Here is a 23,325-nt window from a genome sequence, read left to right on the forward strand (position 1 = left end):
TCAATAGCAGGCAGGCGCGTAGCTGTCGCTACGCTAGTACAGGGTGTCAATTTGTGCGTTCTGGTTGCTCACAGATAAGGTCTGCACATACATACATCGGGATGATGCTGTCATGATATGACATGAAATTGAGGTTAGCTTGGAGACCAATCTGATAAATGAAGGGGTATATTGGGGGACCAAAATCTACAAATGACCTATTTTTGACAAAAAGATATGTTATTTGCCTAAAAACTTACAGCTTAAGTTGCACATCGTTGATAAGAAATTCCCTGTGACCTTGTTATATATCAGCTTAATCATGTGAACGATTCTCACTTTGTTGTGCGTAAAACACATTTGAACGAAGTTAGTATGGGATGGGGGTTAGTTTCCTTGTAAATTCATAATTACTACGTTTTTGGCACAAAATCCATACAACAACTGTTTTCTTTTATTTATACAACCATCGACTTTCAGATATGTAAAACCAAAATGAAAGAAATATATCTGAAGACTCGCTTTTTGATATACAACATGTCAGTATGCTTTAATCTACATGGCTGTAAAAGTTTTTTTCTGTCATTGCGTGGAGTCAATTCCAATTTATTTATAGAGCAATAATAAAGGATTGAAATAAATGGATACATTGGCTAACATCATATGATGTATTACCACACCCTGACACACACCTAACCTATTAACTTCGGCACGGAGCTCCAGATATCTGTGAATAGAATTGTCTTCATACATGTAATGTACTTGCCTCTTAGTCCGGTATGTAGTAGTTGACACATTCAATACCTGGCAATTGGACTTATATTGTATTATGAGATACTTTTATTGATACTCACTTGTTTGCTATCCAATTTAGTACTCCTTGAAACAGTCTTTAAAGTACAATATATGTAATACTTGTATAGCTGAACTATAGCTTAACTACCAGACAATTACATTCTACTTACAGTTATAAGGACCTCTACCAATATAAATATATTAAGTGTGTGTCAGAGGTGGTGATATATCCTATTGTGTCAGCTAAAATTTCAGTCAAAACTTTTATACTTTTATGTGTATTAATTTATTTTAATTATATTTATACCACTGTAGACTGTTTTAAACCTGAGGAAAGCACTGGCAGAAATAAAATTAGTATCCTTATTACCATAACGTAGCGTTTTATACTTAAAATATATATCAAATAAGTTACTACTAACGTATTCAGATACATTTAATTATTGTTGTCTTACGTATCTGAAAGTAGGATGCAAGTCTAAATTTTATTGTGTGTTTAGCCACAAAATGGAGAGAACCGTTGACATGATTAAGCCGATAAATAAAAAGTTCTGGGTAACTTACTTATCAGCTATGTGCTACTTTTGCGGTCATTTTTTTATCATTTGCAGCTTAAGTGTTACACAATACATCAAAATAACATAGGAAGTTTAAAGAAAAGCAACGTGTGCTTTTGTCAAAAAGAGGCCATTTCTAATTTCCGCCCCCAATTTCCGCCCTCATATCTCAGAATGGTCTTCAAGCTGACTGTAATTTCATGTTATATCATGACGGAATAACCCGGATAATAAGGTATGTAGATAGCCACCAGAAGGCCCAAATCGGCACCCATCCTTTTCAAACAGAAAAAAAAACCAAACAAAAACACGTGTTTTGTACCCTTCTGGTTCCACACCAATGCCCTGCCCTCTGGAGCCGCCCTTAAATGAATCCATTTCGAAATAGGGCTAGTTATGCGTCTAGTAGGGACTCAGGTGATAATCCTCCCTCCATAAAAACTGATTCTAAGGGTTGTTATATACTGATCAGTGTCAGAATGAGTTTAATAAATCCAATAAGACATGGACACTCATGTAAGATCCTCTGTTTAGTCAGATATTGATGTGTTAATCTAACATGTTTTTCTTATGAAACTTTCAAATTTAGAATGCCTCCTAATGGGGTTATTACTTTTGTATATTCATGTCAAGATGGCTTAGTAAGTGACTGCGTCTGCTGTCTTTCATAAAAAAGCCAATGTGTGGTTAAAAACCACGTAACTGTGTCACTTATCGCCTTTTATATAGAATAAATTGTCGTGTACATGAAATGTAAGCTTTTCTTTTTAGCCATTTTCTTTTTTGAGTATAGGAGAATTAACGTATCTTTTTATTTATTATTGTGGTTAAATAGTGTATCGGATATCTAACATACATATACATCGGTAACAATTGCTGCTTTTACAAGTTTGTGAAGGGTCGGAAACACTTCATGTATGCTATACCTGAATACAGAGACCCAATTATACTTTTCGATGATGTGAAGAATATGTCACATCCCACAATATATTAGTTAATTACGTAATTCAATTCGCGCATCAAGTGGTTCATAAGGCGTCCAAGAGAGGCTTCCACTTATGTCGGTCGGAGGCCTGTCACGTGTTTCCTGGTCAGGCAACGTGTCTACATGTTCATTCAAGGTCAATCGACCTTTGTTATTCCCGCGTTTATGATACTTAGTATGTAATAATTCGGTATGATTTAGTAATTCAAATCGATCGGCATGCTTAGACGTCATCAAAACAGGATAACACGTATACATGTAATAAATTGGCTCAAAAAAGGCAATAAAGTCATCATAGACAGAACATATAACTTCCTTCCGGTTAATGTTACTGTCACTCGACCTCCATGTAGATCTATCTAAACGAGACACCACAAACCACATTCAGCAGAGACCCATAAATATTTGTGGAGGCAAAGTGTCAAGAAATGTAACACCAGCTATTTAGCACGTTCAATTCGTACGTAAGGAAAGCCATAGTATGATAACACAAATTGTTTAGACAGCTTTAGATATTGCTTAATAAAAAAAGTAGCAATGTTCTACCAATTCACATTGTTTACATAAAAAGCAACAAATGTTTATGGCATGTCGACTATGATCTCATATAATGTACAAACGATACCGATATATCATATAGCGTTCATTTGTATTACACTAGAATTGGGAGACTGTATACCAGGTAAGCACACCGTGTCTGACATTCCATTGGTCCAAAACTAAGGCAAATACTTTTTAATGTACGAAAGACTCGTTAGTGTATTGTGTACAACACAGGTTTTAAGGTCCTTTATAAAATCATCGAAGGAAGTGTTCTTCCTGTCCTTACATATATTATGTTAAAGTCGAAATAAGAGGTCAAACCTCAATTCATGTCTGAAACTTCACAGACAAATGTATCTTGCTGCACTGTGCTTCGCGTACCACTTTACTATTTGTACACCGAGATCAAAATCACAGCAAAAAGTCAAACAACTTTGGCAGGGCTGAAAATATTTTGATGAGGATGAATCATGACCAGAAAATATGTCACATATCACTGCCAGGCCTGAAACCTCATTATCCCTTCAAGGCGCCATATTTTGGTCGAGAATTAACACTTTTAGCAACTGAATGTTATTTAGATAAATAACAAAATGCATTATAGTAACTCATAAACTACTGAATTCATTGTGTGATTCTTACCTTCCATGTGTCTTTAGCGTCAGGATCATCAAGGAGTCAAAAGTCAAATAAGTCTTCTCTTGTCCTTGTCCTTGAATAATTATCATCAGTAATTGGATTATTTGCTTTTGCAATTACACTATAAAAAAAGCTATTAAATGATTTAAAAGTATTTTCAAGTATGTTGTCATCACGTTTACAGACAGCTCTGTGTGTTCTAACTAGGCGTATGAGTTTCTTAGTGTATCAAATTGTCCTTAATAGTTGTGACTTTTGACATGAAAATCAATTTTATATAATATTGTTTATGTTATATAGATTGAAGAAAGCTTTTACCAAGAAATTTTGCAAAAATAAACATAGCAAGTACATTGCCTATTTAACATATGAAAACGGTTAACGAAAAATTCGATGAAATTTATAAAAACAGATTGAGCAGTTAGAAAAGAAAACGAATCTACACTTTATAATGCGGAGTGTCACTGTTCATATGCTAATGCATGTGTATGTGTGTTTGGTTTACGTGTAGGTAAACAAATATGAATTTAAATCACAAAAAGTAAAAAACAAACCACAGAACTTCTACACCCACAGCTGATACATCAATACACAATTTCTAAGTATAATTAATTATTGTCAGGGGAAAGGGTCAAAGATTTTGGCAACATGTCAGTATACCTTAATGTACTTTGCTGTAAAAACTTCATCTAAATTATGTCTTAAATTATACATATGTTGTGGTATACAGAAAGCAAATCACCCCAAGAGGCCCTGACATGGTTTCTAAATATTTTTATTTTTTTTTAAATTTTCTACACACAAATGTTTATATTTGACATTTTTTGAATGCTTGGTATTAAAATGAAAATAATAAAATGACGTTGATGATCTCCTCTGCCTAAAATCCACATTATGTAGTTGTCCTATTAATATTTTTTTCGTGAACTCTCAAAACGTATTAAGATAGTATTGCTTAGTTTTAAACTTTGATTTCTTCATATAAAACATATCGTACATCATATATACAGGATTGAACATAAATGACAAAGAAACAGAAACTGTTACCTTATATCATGAAACAAATATTAACAACTATAGCTACAGAGATGGGCCTGTAAGCAATTGTGATTTACACGGCGTAGGCATGACAAGAGACACCAGGATTAATGACAAGTGTAGGCTAATACAACCAGATCGAAGAGACCAATCCACGTTCGTTTCACTGCACAGACACAATAATGAAAGCATTGTTAGGTTTCCGTGTTGTTCACTAATTTTGGAAATATATAAATATCATAAAAAAATAGAATAACTTTTGCGTCAGAAATTTTTTATATGATCCTTTGAAATCCTGTGTGATGTTTTGTTTGCAGTTATTAGTCGTATATCAAGAAAAAGTCTGACCCGATCTCAGATTTGTGAGCTTGTATATCTATATTTAGGTACGGGTCAACAGTCACGTTACTTTATAAATAGAAACACCCCATAGTAAACGTGTATGCTATTTTAAGATTTTGGAAATTCCCATGTTTTCGCGTCCTTTTCATTGGTAGTCGCCATTTAAATCGACGTCGAGGCTACGTTATATCAATTGTTTCTTCATAAACAAACACTGGATTAAGGAATATCATAAACAAACGATGTTGTTTAGAAAAGGTGAGTTTCGTTTATGATAATCGCATTATTTCTTGATTTCAAAATTAAACATATTATAGTTAAATGACTTTGTAAATAAATACATAATTTAGGTTTGTAAAATCATATAATTAAATGCTATATTCTAAGGTATAAAGGTAATATTAATTTGAAGCAGTTTTAAAATACATGAACTAATCTAAATTAATATATCGGTGAATTTAATGACAACAATTTAGGCGGCAATTGAATACTTAAATATTGTAATACATAGTATATCATAATTTCGATAAAAATATGCCTCTTGAAATAAATGAACAAGATGCAAACAAACTAAACGAACCTAAAACAAATCTGCGCTTTTCAGAATTTAACCGTCAGAATGTAATATATTAAATATTAAAACTTCTGAAATTATTTCCATTTAATATTATTTATAAGAATGCATTTAAATATTTCAAGCACCCGTTTAAAGCACAGTAGGAAATATAAACATGTGTAATTATCTATTGTTACTAAATGGACATGACATTTTCTGTTGAAAAATATCCCTATTTTGATAGATAAGAGCACTTTGTGTTTTAAAATTAATTATGATATCAAAAATATAAAATAAAAAATGTTCAATAAAGTATATGCATGTATTTTATTAATTTTATTTCTAAATAGTCATTAATGGATTAAACGGCATTACATAAAGAAAGGATCAGAATTAATAATACAATGAGAATGATGTTTTTCATAATATGAAAGCTATGGTTCTTAACTATAGAGCTAACGAAAAGTGCAATAATGATCACTTAGTGATCACTTATTTTCCGTAGCATAAGTACATTATTATCGATCGACGATGCAAGGTCTATGAATCTGACACCGTTCAAAAAGCTTTTCAACGATTTCGGTAAAATAACCATTAAGAAAAACGCGTACATTTTGTTTAGATTGTTTATGTAATTCGATTACGTACAGACAGAGTGATATTACAGTGTATCAATATATACATTTAAATGTTTACACTTTTGACTGATTGAGAAAATCAAACCATACACTACCCAGTACATACTAGAAAATTAAACATATTATAGTTAAATGACTTTGTAAATAAATACATAATTTAGGTTTGTAAAATCATATAATTAAATGCTATATTTTAAGGTATAAAGGTAATATTAATTTGAAGCAGTTTTAAAATACATGAACTAATCTAAATTCATATATCGGTGAATTTAATGACAACAATTTAGGCGGCAATTGAATTCTTAAACATTGTAATTCATAGTATATCATAATTTCGATAAAAATATGCCTCTTGAAATAAATGAACAAGATGCAAACAAACTAAACGAACCAAAAACAAATCTGCGCTTTTCAGAGTTTAACCGTCAGAATGTAATATATTAAATATTAAAACTTTAATATTATTTATAAGAATGCATTTATATATTTCAAGCACCCGTTTAAAGCACAGTAGAAAATATAAACATGTGTAATTATCTATTGTTACTAAATAGACATGACATTTTCTGTTGAAAAGTATCCCAATTTTGATAGATAAAAGCACTTAGTGTTTTAAAATTAATTATGATATCAAAAATATAAAATAAAAAATGTTCAATAAAGTATATGCATGTATTTTATTAATTTTATTTCTAAATAGTCATTAATGGATTAAACGGCAATACATAAAGAAAGGATCAGAATTAATAATAAAATGAGAATGATGTTTTTCATAATATGAAAGCTATGATTCTTAACTATAGAGCTAACGATAAGTGCAATAATGATCACTTAGTGATCACTTATTTTCCGTAGCATAAGTACATTATTATCGATCGACGATGTAAGGTCTAGGAATCTGACACAGTTCAAAAAGCTTTTCAACGATTTCGGTAAAATAACCATTAAGAAAAACGCGTACATTTTGTTTAGATTGTTTATGTAATTCGATTACGTACAGACAGAGTGATATAACAGTGTATCAATATATACATTTAAATGTTTACACTTTTGACTGATTGAGAAAATCAAACCACACACTACCCAGTACATACTAGAAAATTAAACATATTATAGTTAAATGACTTTGTAAATAAATACATAATTTAGGTTTGTAAAATCATATAATTAAATGCTATATTTTAAGGTATAAAGGTAATATTAATTTGAAGCAGTTTTAAAATACATGAACTAATCTAAATTCATATATCGGTGAATTTAATGACAACAATTTAGGCGGCAATTGAATTCTTAAACATTGTAATTCATAGTATATCATAATTTCGATAAAAATATGCCTCTTGAAATAAATGAACAAGATGCAAACAAACTAAACGAACCAAAAACAAATCTGCGCTTTTCAGGGTTTAACCGTCAGAATGTAATATATTAAATATTAAAACTTTAATATTATTTATAAGAATGCATTTATATATTTCAAGCACCCGTTTAAAGCACAGTAGAAAATATAAACATGTGTAATTATCTATTGTTACTAAATAGACATGACATTTTCTGTTGAAAAGTATCCCAATTTTGATAGATAAAAGCACTTAGGGTTTTAAAATTAATTATGATACTAATAATAAAATATAAAAAAAAATGTTCAATAAAGTATATGCATGTATTTTATTAATTTCATTTCTAAATAGTCATTAATGGATTAAACGGCATTACATAAAGAAAGGGTCAGAATTAATACATAACAATATATAAATACAATATAATACAATGAAAATGATGTTTTTCATAATATGAAAGCTATGATTCTTAACTATAGAGCAAACGAAAAGTGCAATAATTATCACTCAGTGATCACTTATTTTCCGTAGCATAAACACACTATTATCGATCGACGATGTAAGGTTTAGGAATTTGACACAGTTCGACCCTAGTGTATCAATTCCTGTCCAAGTTTTAAGAATCAACGACCAATTGCAGAGTAAATCGCCTGATGTTAAAACGTTATATTGTTTTGTTTAAAATAGAGCAAGATAAAGACAAGATGGAAGGTTCTTTATCAAATCGAATCTCAAGCACGTTTTTCTCTTAGTTTTATATAATTATTGTTGTAAATTAAATTATGGTATTAATAGATTTCAAAGACAAACGACAATTACAAAATAGATTGATAGACTGTTTAATATGCATATATAAATCAATAATTAATGAATATATGTCGTGTGGAATATAGTGTGATATAAGGTATAATCAAGAAATACATATTATAAAGTGTGTGTTTTATAACGTAAATGTTGTGATTCTACTATAAATCTTGTTATTTTTATTTAAAACAATGTTCTTTAGCTTATTCGATAATGGTTATTAATATTCTATATTGTGTGATTACATGAGATTACCAATGCTTCAAATATTGACGACACATCCAAAGATTTACAAAATAAATCATTAGAATGATTAGGAATTTATAAAAATCAGGATTTTTAATACATCTTTCATGTTTCCAAGCATGAATATATTTCGAACTTTAATTGACAGTGACCCATACATCTTTAAAACATATAGTATATGTATACGGGCCATTCATATTTCAGGTAGCTACTGTGTGGCAGGTTCTTACGCACACAAAAGAAAACATGATGTAGCACGGCATTTAGTCTGTTATTTTAAGCTATGGTTCACTAGATCTAAATAGAACAACGCCAAATGTCTTAGATATTTCAGGATACAATAATTCCTCGTTAAGCAGCTTAATAAATGACTGTTGAATTTATAGGAGTATTGCAAAGGAACTCAGGAATATGAGATACCATTCCTACTGCATATAGTTAGTTGTGCAATTTTTCTCATATGAATTTAACCATTAACATGCTGATTTATTTACGGCACATCAAAAACTAAACAAATAAATACCCGATCCATGGAAGTTAATTTGAAAGATGATCACATAAAAATATCTACTTTAGAATTAAAATTTGAGTTTGTAAGGGTTAGTTCATTAACAGATTAATTTTGTATTTTCTCTTCGTTTGAATCAGGCAACAAGAAGAAAACGCTTGCTGGAGGAGGACCAGGTGAGCGTTTTTTTTCTTTCCCTTTTTTCTTTTTTATTTGTTTGGGAGTGTGTAATGGAGGCCGGGAGTTGAAAGGATGTGAAGGGGATGATCAGGTGGGATGGGGAATGTAGGGTTATTTAACCTTAGCTTGTTTAGACAAGGGACCGCTGTATAATAAGAAAATGAGGGGAAAATTGTGACGTTACCACTAACAAAAGCTGCTGTTAATATTCATCACGGCCCACTGATTTATTCCTCTAATATATCAGTTTTATTTTCTCTGTAAACAAATATTTTATATCAAGGCGTTAAACGGTCAAAGGAACTGGTTTCAAATGCGAATCAATTTATTATTTTGGCTACTATCGAGTTAACTAATACAAGTATCTCATATCCGTTCCTAAGTGCCGTGTTTGTGCTTTATTGCTGATCACTTGTGATTACACTTGTGATCGTTTCACACGATGTATAATAATTGTTTACCGACATATCGAGCTTACTGCACTCGTGATTACCCTTGTGATCGTTTCACACGATGTATAATTATTGTTTACCGACATATCGAGCTTACTGCACTCGCGATTACACTTGTGATCGTTTCACACGATGTATAATAATTGTTCACTGACATATCGAGCTTACTGCCCTCGTGATTACCATTGTGATCGTTTCACACGATGAATAATAATTGTTCACTGACATATCGAACTGACTGCACTCGTGATTACACTTGTGATCGTTTCACACGATGTATAATAATTGTTCACTGACATATCGAGCTTACTGCACTCGTGATTACACTTGTGATCGTTTCACACGATGAATAATAATTGTTCACTGACATATCGAACTTACTGCACTCGTGATTACACTTGTGATCGTTTCACACGATGTATAATAACTGTTCACTGACATACCGAGCCTACTGTGTATCTATTGGAGACATCGTCACTAGCGAACTACCATATGGCACAATTTTTTTAAAAATGTTATTGACAAATTACGTATAATAAGGAAATGAGGGACGAAATTATGGCGTTACCTTATGGGTATGGTGTTTCAGCGTTTTTCCTGTTTTTCCTATTTACAATAAATATCTATGGTTGATAGAATTTAACATTAAATCATGCTTAAAGTACTAATATTAAATTAATGTTTGGGAATAGCAGTCGTGTATTAAGCTGTTTTATGTACTACGATTAACTAAATTGGTGTGTAGGCACTTGGCTTGAAACAAAAATTAAATCATTTGTTTGTTACAAATAATTAAAATAAGGAAAGCAATACTACAATATAATTTCACACAAAACTGATAAATAACTAGTTTATTTCGATGTAAATACTAAGTTATAAATTTTTACTTTATGTAAAAGTTTAAACTAAACTAGATGCCGGATGTTGGGTAGAGATTATCAGCGGGTTAAAACTGTTCTACATGTACCCAGGACAGGTGTCAGTATATATTTGTAGACTTCAGAAACATAGGACACGGTTTCTTTTCTGTTGAGGTAATTAGTTACTCCCAACAAGAAGGGCGTCCTGTGATGTCCATTGATAATAAGAAACTATACCAAAAAGGAAATTTACACATGCGAGGTCATAAAGTCAATTTGGCTGTCAGTGGGAACATTATCGGCTGTGTACGGTAGGGTGAGAGAGTTAAGGATGAATGATTTTGTTGAGACATTAGTCAAATAATGTAGTTTCTGTCGAGTCATAATTTTGGTATCTGAATACATTCAATTAAATAAGCATAGAAAATCTTTAAATATGCGAACTTATCGCTTTTTATTTGTCTGGATCTCAACAATAGACTTGGATTTCCTTAAGGCAAAGGGAGAAATAGTATTTATACGGGAAACAGTGACAAATCTTCAAAATCATTTTCCATCCGTACACATTACGGAATTTAACCATTTTTTTTTAACGCGTCCTTGGGCCAAGTGACTCAGTGTTGTATAAAAGGAAGGTGTGGAGGCAAAGGGGCAAGGGGAACAAAGGGACAAAGGGGGTTTGGGTAGTCTTAAAAATGAAATAGAGAAAATATTTAAAATCCGCCTCCTTCCGTACAGATGAAGGGATTTAATATAACTTTGATCTTAAGCGGCCCCTTCCATATGGATTGTTTTTTTTTTTTATCAAATTTGATCTAAAGCATCCTTCGACCAAGGGGACTTGATAATTTAAATGCGGATGATTATACCTCCCTAGTGACAGAGGGGATTAATCCAGTAGAATAGTTTTGAATACAATTTGATCTAGAACACAATCAGAATTTAAATTTGTCCGGGGATCCGTTTGCATCCCAGGGGTGGGCTCTAAAGAATTAGTTAGTAACTAAGAAACATTCGCCATCCACAATCTATAACCATATATACAATTGCTGGGTATGTAGAGATGAATGCACTGTTGGCACCAGAATTTGTGGAGTCCATTCTCATCCCAAAACGAGGCCCTATAGCGTAAGCGGTAAAACGGAAAAATGGAACACTTGAGACTCTAACTACATATTCACATATGAATATTATGATAGAGGTACATCCATATTTCCAGGATTTACCCTTCCGTTTTTTTGTCCCCTCCTATGTCGTAACACGGAAACGGATATTATCACCTGTTTATGATAGCTTTTACAATTGCTTGCATTAAATATAATGAAGATATGAATACAGATAATCCTATCGAATTTGCACTGGAATCTAGCATTGTCTCTAAATTCCTGGTTCATTACATGGAACCTGGTTCATTACATGGAAACGGATTAAATTTAACCTATAACTATATTAACAGTTGATAGACATAAGGAGAAGGACACACTCTTGCTATCTGGATTGCCTCAAGGGTTTGGCTCTGCCTCTGGAGATTTGGTCTCTTGGTTAAAACATGAAAATACTTATGATCTCAAGCTGTAACCATTTATACAATTGCTAGGCATGGACATTAGAATGCACTTATTCTGCCATAACGGACCAAGATATCATTCAATACCCCGGATACATAATTTCTAAATCATAACCTTGAAACGGATGTGATGACCACCCCAAATCCATATGTACAGTTGTCTTGCATGAAGACTAAAACATTAACATGATCATGCAACTAGAATTTACTGAGGTATTTAGTTATGCCTTTGGTTATTTAATCCCAGGATGAGGGCCATAAAATGGAAATATTCGAGATACTCACCCTGTAAACAAATATGTGTTTGCTTGGCATGAAGCGATAGACACACTTATACTACCAGAATTAGCACAGAGGTCTGGCCCAAAACTCGAGATTTAGTTCCTGAGTCATCGCCATATACAAATATATACAGATCAAAACCATCTCATATGACGCGAATGATCGTTCTTAGTATCATCATTCTTATACACGATATAATTAAATAGGCATGAGTAAAACAATCCTATTATTACAGGGGAATCTGTACTGACCCCAGCGGATGTTGCTCCACAAGCGATGGGTTTTCCAGAGGAAACGGATCATGTATGGGCCGTCAAAAAGAAAGGTAAACACTTATGCATTCACAATAAAAATGGAGAAATATACAAATAAGGCTTGATATGAATTTAAGGTATTTATTAAACAACGTAAAATGTTTTCGAGAATTGTGTATTACATAATATTGCATACATTACAATGACTTGAACCTAACTGTAAATAAATGCTATTTTATATGAATAAACGACATTCAAGTGAAATAAAATAAAACACTAAAGTAATAATAAAGTTTGTCTGATCGAGATTTAAGATAGGTGTGCTTTTAGAAAAGAACTATATTATATGATGGTGTCTATTGCAGCATTAAATTCAATGTCTCCTTATTTTTCAGGAAAATGGTCAAAAAGATACAACAAAAGTAGGACTTTGGTTATAAAAGCCAACATTGTCACTATGAAAAAAGGAGAGAAAAACAAAATGGAAGTTGACCTTTCAACTTGTGTGACGCCTTTCTTTAATGACAAAGACTGCAAAGTTACCATCAAGGGAAACAAAACGTGTCAGGTAATACATACTGTATCAACACTCATCAGCTTATCTAATAGGGAAAACGAAAAATAACGTTTTATTAATTCTAAAATACAACTGTACGGAGTAAATAATCAACAACGTTATGATCACATTTTTATTACTTTGTTACAGTTCCAAATGGAGAGGAAACAATACCAGGAGCTTAAGGCTTTTGTAGGTAAGACCAACTTTTATACAAGTTCTGTTTAAAAATAACAGTTTAAGAAAAACGTGTTCAATTAAGCATTTTTAACAGAAAAGAATGCTTTTGTAAATACCTCTAAAAACTTTATGGTTCAAATAAGATTTTCTTCGTCGATAACATATTTTGTTGATTGAATCATATAATAACCAAGTATTATATTTTAAATCAGTTTATACATCTAGAAGAGTCTCTTTTTACAGAAATGATCTCGAAACAGGGCAATACACCATATGCTCCTGTAAAGGGAAAGGTGAGTGTAACACAAAATGCTATCTATTCATGAAGATACATGAATAATGAAAATGATCTAAAGACGAAACAGAAACAAAATATCCTTGAACCAGGAACCTAGTAAATACATGTGTTCAATTCACTTTAAATCATTTTCAACTTATCCTCAAGCCTGATTTGCTGACGGCATTTGACCCTAAGAATGATAAAAAGCACGTTTTTGATTATGCAGTCCCTTCAAAAAAAAAAAAACACCCACAAAACCATTACATGTTCTGTAACATTTTGTTCTGTTTAATAGCCATTATAGAAAATACATTTCTCTCGTTGTAATTGCAGGAACCTACACCAGCAACCACTGTTCGGCATCTCGAATCCAACATCCAGGACGTCGCTGAGCAGGAAAGTAAGTCTGCCCTTATTTCTTCGTCCTTCCGTCAACTTTTTTCCTTCCTTCGAAGAACATCTTGTATAATGAAAGACACATGGCTCCTTTGTTTGGCCAGTACCTAGGATGAAGTACGGTAGTGTCCTCATATAAATAATGACATTGTCCTACATCCGAAGTCGTAAGTGGAAATATGTTAAAAACTTCAAGCAAGATTTTCTAAAAAATCAGAGGGTCTAGCGTAATGAAATGATATGTGGTCAGTAGTGCAATTTCGTTTTCTAACATATGATTTTCAGTTTAAAGATCAACTTTCAGTGCTGGCCAGGGTGAAGGTTAACATTGGCAATATTGGGTGATAAGCTTCAAAAGTGTTTTGCTTAAGTGTCATATGACCCAGGGTTCTGATATTTGTCTAGTAGGTACCTGGCATAAAATAACATTGAATTACTTTCAGAGTCACCAAGTTCTGATATGTTAAACTTTTTCAAGCGTCTTTTTCTCAACTGCCAGCATGAAGTGTAGATCAGCATTGCGAATGTTTGACTTTTGATGTATTTTGTTCAGATTACAGGTCAATTTTGATTGCCTGTCATGATGAAATGTTAATATTGGCTATAATGGTTGAAACGCTTTAAGGATGAGGTTCTTTAGTTTCATAAGGTCCAGGTTCTTTGAATTTTTGCCTTCAGTTATTTGGGAGGGAGTGCTTTATATCCTTATGTCAAAAGTAGTCATAGTATGTTTTCAAGGTCATTTGGGCCAAAAAAATAAATAATGATACTAAGGTGCATCATGTAAACAAGTAATACATACAATTTTCTTTGGCATTTGGCCAAAATTTGGAAACGATTGGGATCCCGTCATATGACCATTACTTTGCTTTTTAGGAATGAGAAAAAAGAACACTAATATTCTATCAGGATCTGGTCTCACCTTCTGGACATATTCTTAGGTTACAACATAGAGCCGATTGAGATCCCTATAACCATTTTATCATCCACATGGATCTCAACTTTCATGAATCTTAGATTCAAAGAGACGGAGTCATAAATATTAACACTTCTACTTTTTATGAGAATGTTTTGTCATCAACGCTTAATCATCTATTCGAGCGGTACAGACCTCTTGACAACTTGTGCTTGTTTCTTTCATTTGTTCAGTTTCATGTTTGTTGAATTAACAATTGTATAATGGAGGAAGATTCAATCCTTTTTGTTTTCGTGCCCCCATTATGTTTTGATCAAAACAACTACATAGTTTATTTTAGAGGCTCGGTTGAATATGTGAAATCGTTTAAAAAATATTGTTAATTAAAAAACGCTTTCTCTTTCTTATAGAACTAATACTTCCTTTTTAATTTGCATTTTATTGAATAGTGAGCCAGCTTGTTGAAGCAGAATCAACGGAAAAGAAGTTATTGACTTTCCAACGATTGACAGATGACAATGCATATTTGGAAAGTAATATTGAGTTTACGTTAGTACTGGCTGAAGATATTATCAGCCGCGAACTATTTTGGGAGATCGCACCAATTGAAGACATATATAAGCAAAGTAGACAACTCTCCATAAAGTACATCCAAGACGAGAAAGTCGTGAAACCTGAAGACGTTGCTTTCAAACCTGACGAGAAAGTCGTGAAACCTGAAGACAATGCTGCCGAATCTGACGCGATATTCATGAAACCTGAAGTCGTTGCTTTTGAACCTGAGGAGAAAGCCGTGAAAAATGAAGACGTTGCTTCAGAACCTGACGAGAAAGCAGTGAAACCTGAAAACGTTGCTTTCAAACCTGACGAGAAAGCCATGAAACCTGAAGACGTTGCTTTCATATCTGACGAGAAAGTCGTGAAACCTGAAGACGTTGCTTTCAAACCTGACGAGAAAGCCGTGAAACTTGAAAACAATGCTGCCGAATCTGACGCGATATTCGTGAAACCTGAAGTCGTTGCTTTTGAACCTGAGGAAAAAGCAATGAAACCTGAAGTCGTTGCTTCGGAATCTGACGAGATAGTCATGAAAAATGAAGACGTTGCTTCAGAACCTGACGAGAAAGCCGTGAAACCTGGAGCCGTTGCTTTCGAACCTGACGAGAAAGTCGTAAAACCTGAAAGCGTTTCTACCAAATCTGAGGATATAGCCATGGGACCTAGAGAGAATGCTACTGAACCTTACGATAACGCAATAAAACGTGTTGAAAAATCCGTTGTCAACGAAGATTTGGCTGTAACTGCCACAATATCTAAAAAAGAAAAGAGAGGACTCAAAGGCTTTCCTAAAGTTCAAGCAAAACTACGAACATTTAAAGGTATGATATTCAATAAAACGAATGGAAAATATAAGTCCTTAGGGAAGGAAACGTCATTGATAAAAAAGGAAAGCATTGAAGTGTCGAAGATTCCAGATGTGAAATTACAACGTGGCAACTCGACAGGTTCAGGTGAAGATGAAACACCACAAAAAAATGAAGAAGATCTGATAGACGAAGCAACCACAGGAGGAGGAGAAACAGACCCGAAAGGAGAGTTAATCCTGGTAGGGGTTGGAGGAGATCCAACAGAGGAACTAACCTCAGCAGGATGTGAAGGTGACCTTAAGGAATTAATCCTTGGGGATGGTGGCATTCGGACAGAGGAATCGACTTCAGTGGAAGATAGAAGAGAGCTGGCTGAGGTATCAACTGTCACACATAACACAATATGTAAATCAGATTCGCGTCACAGTGTAACGAAGAAACCCAAATCATTTAAGAAAACAATAACTTCTGCGAAAAAAATTGTCATAGAGGGAATTTGTGCCGTACGAGATTCATGCAAGAAGACTCTAAAAAAAGCGGTCGAAATCTGGAAAAAGATAACAGTCAATTCCGCAAAACACACCTTTGAGAATTCATCAGAAACAGAGGTCAAGTGCTTTGAAGTAGAAGCAGATGTACCCACAGAAGTATGGAAGGACAAAAGACCGATTGAAGCACCTAGTTCTTCAATCATATCTTGTCGAAATGGCAAAGAATACCCTATGCTCAAAAAAGCAATTTTTGTAAGTACATTATTCTTTCTTTTGTTCTAAGCATTAAAAGCATTTTTCTGTAACAGCAATGTCACACGCATACACTCTGGAAAATAAAATAAATGGTCACTGTTAACAAAATATAAATCTTAACCGTACTTTCTGATTTGAGTTATAATTAACTGATATGTATGTATATATATATATATTCGATGCCTTTTACCAGGCTACGACATTGTGTTTCTGGATCAAGCCCGTCAGCGGGTACAACTTCACTGCTGAGTCGAGCAACAACGACTGGTATATCTATCTTTGTGTACCGGCAGTGATTGGTTATGTGATCCTATGGCTGGGAGAAAATCATGCTCGTCTCGTGTTGGAGTTCCTCACAGAACAACGTAAGCTATTTTCTTCATCACTATAAAAGTATGTTGTAACTCTATAAAAACAAGATCTCTACAAAACTGTTAATTCGTGTTTAGGATACTTAACGGATCAACAAGTGATTGTCTTGATTTTGAACAATTATCGTAATTGTTATTTACAGTTGGACGTTTTTTCATCAACGGGGGGAGGCGTGCTCCTTGGGTCGAAGGTGAGTGGGCACTGTAGATAGAATGATGTTTAATGATATTTCGATATTTACACTAGAATATCAATCAGGAAGGTATGGAAAGCAATGAACTCATTCATATATAAGGAGAAATACTGGCAAGTATGTGGTACATCAATACTATTTGCTACATCAATTCTATAGCTGAAAATATAAAAAATAATACAATAACGGACATATCAGCATTTACCAAGGAATGCGTTCCTGTTTAATTGCAAAGAGGTTAACGCACACAAAAAAGCCTAAACCTTCATACTAGAACGTAGCATATGCATAACTGTTAACAAAACAGCCCTACAATCTAAAACCTTATACACGTTTGATTAAATAATAGAAATAACGTTATCTTCAATATGGAGATGTACGGTGCTATATACTGTACATTTATCAGTATGTTTTCATTATCTTACACTGCATTGTTTTTTTCTAAATGAAGTACGCCAGACGTCAATAAGTCGGCAGTATTTCATATCTGAATTCAGTGATGTAAGCTATATTTTGTCACACTTTGCTGCAGTTCAACACGATGGCATTCACCTTGCTGCACAGATTGAAGTCTTGGAACGTGAGTAGTGTATTTATGTCTGTTTATTTACTCATCATTTCATGAAGCTTTGTGCTTGATTCGTTACCATCAGCATAAAGGTAATAACTGGTTTTCTTTCACGTATTTCTAGCGTGTATTGACTATGAGCTATTTTTTGAATAATAATAATAATGTTAATAATTCGAGGTTCTTATATACCGCTTTATCACAACTTAGTTAATAAGTCGTCTCCAAATGGTTCACAAATTATTATTGAAATCTGAATTCAGCGAAGTAAGTCATGTCTTTGTCACATTTTGCTGCAGTTCAACACGATGGCATTCACCTTGCTGCACAGATTGTAGTCTTGGAACGTGAGTAGTGCATTTATGTCTGTTTATTTACTCATCATTTCATAAAACTCTGTGCCCGATTCGTTACCATCAGCAAATAAGTAATAACTGGTTTTCTTTCACGTATTTCGAGCGAGTATTGACCATTTTTTAATAAAAATAATAATATTAATAATTCGAGGTCCTTATTTACCGCTTTATTACAACCTAGTTCGTACGTCGTCTCAAATGTAGGGCCTTTGCAACCAGTCAATAGCTTTTTTAACTCCCTTGGGAGCATATGGCCGGTCTGCCATTTCGGCGCTCACAGATAGCATTCAACAATTCTAGCACTGTCAATCCACGTACTTATTTACAGCTGAGTACACTGGAAAAAGCGGAGTAAAGTATCTTGCTCAAAGATACATACAAGTACCGTGACTCGAACCCGCAACCCTTCGGTCACGAGCCCGGTGTTTTTATAGAAAATAATGCAATAAGTAAATCTTAAGCATTAAATGCCGTTGAGATTTTTCCAATAAACATACAAGGGATGTTTAAGTGCACAACAAGTATAGGGGAGACCTTGTATTTTTACAAATATGATTCTATTTATCATATATCTGATATTGTATATAATTTATTTGTTGTTGGTACAGCTCCAATCGAGCGCTTTATCTTGCCTATAGAAGAGGAGCAGGCACCTACAGCTGACAACGAAGAGCTGGTGATCCGCAACTAGTAGTTGAACGAGTAAGTATAAATACTTGCTTGCTATGTGGCCTTAACAATATAATCATTTCATAATTGTTAAAGATAAAGAAAATTCTTCTAAAATAAAAATGATTAATGCAGATAATTCGAAATGGTATAAATAGCCTGTTATGCTTCTCCATTAATGACATTGTCTTTTTTGTTTGCTGGCATTCAGTTATCAAAGTCAAATAAATTATTTCATTTATTTTACAGTGTAAGAGCTAACGAGTGACTTGACAAGAATAGACCTGATTGAAATCGACCTTTGCTGGTAAAAACATTTGATTTTTATATAAGGACATTATTTTGTTTTAATCAAATGTTTGCTGTTTGAAGTGCGTACATTTAATATTTTGATATTTGACATTTTTGATATTTAATATTTTGATATTTGTCATGTTATGTGAAACTCTTCAAACCAAATAGAGAATATGTATTTTGGATATTACGCATAGGATTTGAGTTTGGAAAGCCTTTTATCGAATTGGATAAGCACATATATGATGATATTCATTTTCTCTATCATTATTTATGTCTTTTATCTTTTGAACTTTTTTGTACGTTGATTTTTTACTCCTCCACATGCCCTAACTTCTTTCACTACGATTATATAACGTCATATACCTCAGTCTGTGTTAGCATTAAGGTTAAGGGAACAAATAGCATTTATTTTCGCATTTGCAAATAGTAGCCTTAAAAGAGGAGAAATCATCTTATTAATCTAAAAAAGGGGTGCCGGATTGCATGTTTTTGCAGAGATTTCCGTACTCATTTTCAGCACAAGTTCCGTGGTCAGTTATAAAGGCTTACGTGACACGATCAGGCCAGTTCTTAACTTGCGAAACGTTCTCAGTTCTCAAACTCAGATCTGGATTCTGGGGTAAATATCAAATATAACCGCAATAAATCACTTAGCTTGAAAAAGTGAATGTGCGAAAATTAAAAATATATACAACTGAAATGTTAAAATTGAAAATAAAAAAAATCATCAAGTGTCCATATAAGAACGTACATGTGAGGAGGATTCAGGATTCCTCAAAATTGTATGACCAGGAAAATCACTCTTATCACAAAATCCCGAGTCAAATTCGACGTCTCAACCAACACTGTCCGCACATGTAGCTATTGCTGAGTCACCGACAAAAAAACTTAGTTTTGTGCAAACACTATACAGGGAATCCACAATAATAATAAATACCCATTCCCATATGAAATCATTGCTCTGACGTGTGAGTCTAGCCATGTGTGAAATGTAACACCGTACTTCATGTACGTGATAAGGGCAGCAGCTTAATTTTTCCTTCCAAGAGGTTAGTGCCTCCACATAGCTGAGACATACCATAAAGTACGATTCCTTCCTGTATAGTCATTCCAGTCTGAACCACCGAAAGGAACATGGCATATCACTTCCCATCAGCAATTAATAAAACCGGTCTAGATATTTGAAAAAAACCACTGTACATATATGTTTTAAACCTTCCTTCTTAAAATGTAATTGCTACGCTTTGTGACTTATCGAAACTATTGAACTAAAAAGGTCCCCAAAGTAAATTGAATGGCAAGAACAAAATTCGTGATTTGGGATTTATTATTTACCGACAGACAGACATCTGGTTTCTAACTCGAATGAAGTTGACAAAAGTAACAGATATTTAGATATTTGCAACGTAACCATAGCCCTAGCATTTTTTGTGATTACATTTGTTTCTGTTTCCTTAATTTGTTTATTGTGTAAAAGCATTATTTCCAAATATGCCAAACCATTCTTTATGTGAAAACGACGGTATTTAATGTATCATGATATCAAATTTAATATTTGTGTTCTGAGCTTACTGGAAAAAAAAATAAATTATCCTGACAATGACAGATATCGCTGAAGTAGTACATATATTGGTCAAACGTTTGTCTAGTTAACCCGACCTTACTTCGACCTATTTCTTTTTTACCACCTCAAAAATGCAAACACTGAGAAGTCTTTAAATAACCATCAATTAAACTGTATATGACGATTGCTTACACAACGACAGTGTTTTAGTTAAACCAATTCAATATTACAATTATGCACTCAACGCCTGAATTGTTTTATATTTTGATATGTTGTTTAACTCGAAAATAACAATGGGATAAAGATAAAAAATAAATATTATAAAAAACATCTGTCGTTAAAGGACGTATAACACCTTAAGAGATGTACCTTTGCACTGTTTCTAGAATTGAATATTTTGAACATAAATTTGAGAATAATTGTATATTTATGAATTTTAGATTAAACAACAAATGAAACTTATTAATTTGCAGTTGTAAAAGAAACCATGTTATGTAACATTTGAGAAATATTTTAAAAATTAGATAAGGTATACATGTTCAGATTTGATTAACTATTAAGCAAGTGATACATAATATGAATAATCTGAGTTGTTTTGATTAGAAAGCAGGTATGCTGATTTTTTTTCTATTTTCCCCAGTTCCATTTAACCTATAGGTCATGACAAATTTAGTACAAATATGCATTTACTGGTGGTAAAAATAGTTTAATGTTACAAATGACTGATTTGTTACCTCGACTGATTTCTATTCCTCTTCTAAATTACAAGTGACATTTAAATTTCAAAGCCAAATACAAATTTCTCAACAGATAATGTTTAGACAAGAAAGCTTAAATTGCCAGGAAGTTCAATCTGCTGTCGGTGGGTATAAATACATTCCACACTTTTTTTTGTCAGTATACAACACTTAGTCAAGTCATCGCGCAAACCTTGATAATCAACTTGTGTGTATCCTAGAGCTTCAGAAAGCAGGTTATACGTCTTTAGCTGTCCATCATTGGTACTGAAATTAGGAAAAATCCATCAAAAACTAACTTCGGAATATTTCATATCAGAGTTCCTCAACTTATAACTTACAGATTGAGCATGATTTAATGTTGCACGGATAAATTTCACTCAGAAATATCATTTCTTGCGGGAACCTTGTATTCAGATATGAATATCATCTAGATAACTTAGTTATGAAATACAGTACAGAAATAACACACTGACTGCTCGAGCAAATAACGAGCGACTGAATTGTTAAACATAGTACTATGATTCCACAAATACTGGATTGTACACTAAAAAGATTGCTTCCAGAAATTATGCGCCAAAAGAGAGTTAACTGCGTGCAAAACCATGTAAGAAACAGAAGCTAAAACAAATAATAAAAATAAATTTAATTGATTGCCATCACTCTAATGATCATATTTATCTTGTAAGTTGATATATTTCCACCGTGTTTGAAGTCAATAATAGTGATATATTTTTAGAAATTATTGTCACCGCTCAAATTGCAAGCATTAGTATAACTTGAACGAGTTCGTGTTCATACCGCTGCACTCAAGGTGCAAAATGTTTATCATTTTCTAAGACTGTACACAATTTTTAAGCATGATAGTTACTTTTACTTACGAGTAAGCGCTTTAAAGTGTTTAATTCAATAATATTTCAACTATTAGTCATCATTTTGGTGATTTCATTTCCCGTTAAATGCCAATAAAAGGCTGTGCAAATGCTAGACAAATGCTACATACTGAGTTTAACAAAAAAAATCAGGGTCACTGAAAGAACTATTTCCCGGAAATTTATGTTATTGCTATAGTAACTTTACATTACTGAGATTATCCATCAAATTTGATACAGGTGTTATTTATGATGCTTACTCCAAGAAACTCATATTCTGAGGTCAATGTATTCTAACACACAAGAAACTACATACAAATATTAAGACTTTTACAATATTTTCGAAAATATCTGGCATCGCTGTCGTGGAGTAATTTTCTAAAGGATGTGCTCAATACTTATTCTTTTTCAGAAGTTATCGATTTGTTATCAAAAATGTGCTATCCGTCAAATACTTTCTGTTGGTTTGAAGAGTTTAGTTAACATTATTGTATTTGAAAATATGTGTAAATCAAAAATGATATCCATGATATTTATGTGTAGGTTGTATCAAATTGTTGCAGTATCGAGTTACGGTTACATACTGTTTGTAAAATAAGTTATCCGGAAGAACGTTTGATCCCGTCGCAATCTTCATTGAAGAAAACAGTGAGATGCTCCACTCAAACACAGAGTCCATGGTGTGCTGTAC

At 33.1% G+C, this 23,325-nt stretch overlaps 2 protein-coding genes across 3 annotated transcripts in view; one reads left to right on the forward strand and one right to left on the reverse strand.

The window, feature by feature from the left end:
* The window catches only part of LOC110465419, a 99,439-nt gene that overhangs the window by 19,368 nt on the left and 56,746 nt on the right, over positions 1-23,325 (reverse strand). The gene's annotated exons all lie outside the window — the stretch shown is intronic.
* Positions 1-23,325, forward strand: part of LOC110465418 — a 42,211-nt gene that overhangs the window by 1,136 nt on the left and 17,750 nt on the right. The window contains exons 1-14 of one of the 2 annotated variants that reach the window (XM_021521210.1): positions 5,041-5,136; positions 9,111-9,146; positions 12,547-12,636; positions 12,961-13,133; positions 13,272-13,317; positions 13,545-13,594; positions 13,915-13,981; positions 15,343-17,003; positions 17,200-17,371; positions 17,521-17,568; positions 18,104-18,151; positions 18,439-18,486; positions 19,104-19,197; positions 19,414-19,471. In XM_021521210.1, coding sequence (XP_021376885.1) covers positions 5,121-5,136; positions 9,111-9,146; positions 12,547-12,636; positions 12,961-13,133; positions 13,272-13,317; positions 13,545-13,594; positions 13,915-13,981; positions 15,343-17,003; positions 17,200-17,371; positions 17,521-17,568; positions 18,104-18,151; positions 18,439-18,486; positions 19,104-19,186 — 2,538 coding nt within the window. In that variant the 5' untranslated portion in view covers positions 5,041-5,120 and the 3' untranslated portion in view covers positions 19,187-19,197; positions 19,414-19,471. Of the gene's footprint in view, positions 1-5,040; positions 5,137-9,110; positions 9,147-12,546; positions 12,637-12,960; positions 13,134-13,271; positions 13,318-13,544; positions 13,595-13,914; positions 13,982-15,342; positions 17,004-17,199; positions 17,372-17,520; positions 17,569-18,103; positions 18,152-18,438; positions 18,487-19,103; positions 19,198-19,413; positions 19,472-23,325 lie in introns of those variants that run through there. The other variant, XM_021521208.1, reaches the window with a different exon arrangement.

This window comes from Mizuhopecten yessoensis, unplaced genomic scaffold (genome assembly GCF_002113885.1).
Source record: "Mizuhopecten yessoensis strain PY_sf001 unplaced genomic scaffold, ASM211388v2 scaffold11075, whole genome shotgun sequence".
NCBI lineage: Eukaryota > Metazoa > Mollusca > Bivalvia > Pectinida > Pectinidae > Mizuhopecten > Mizuhopecten yessoensis.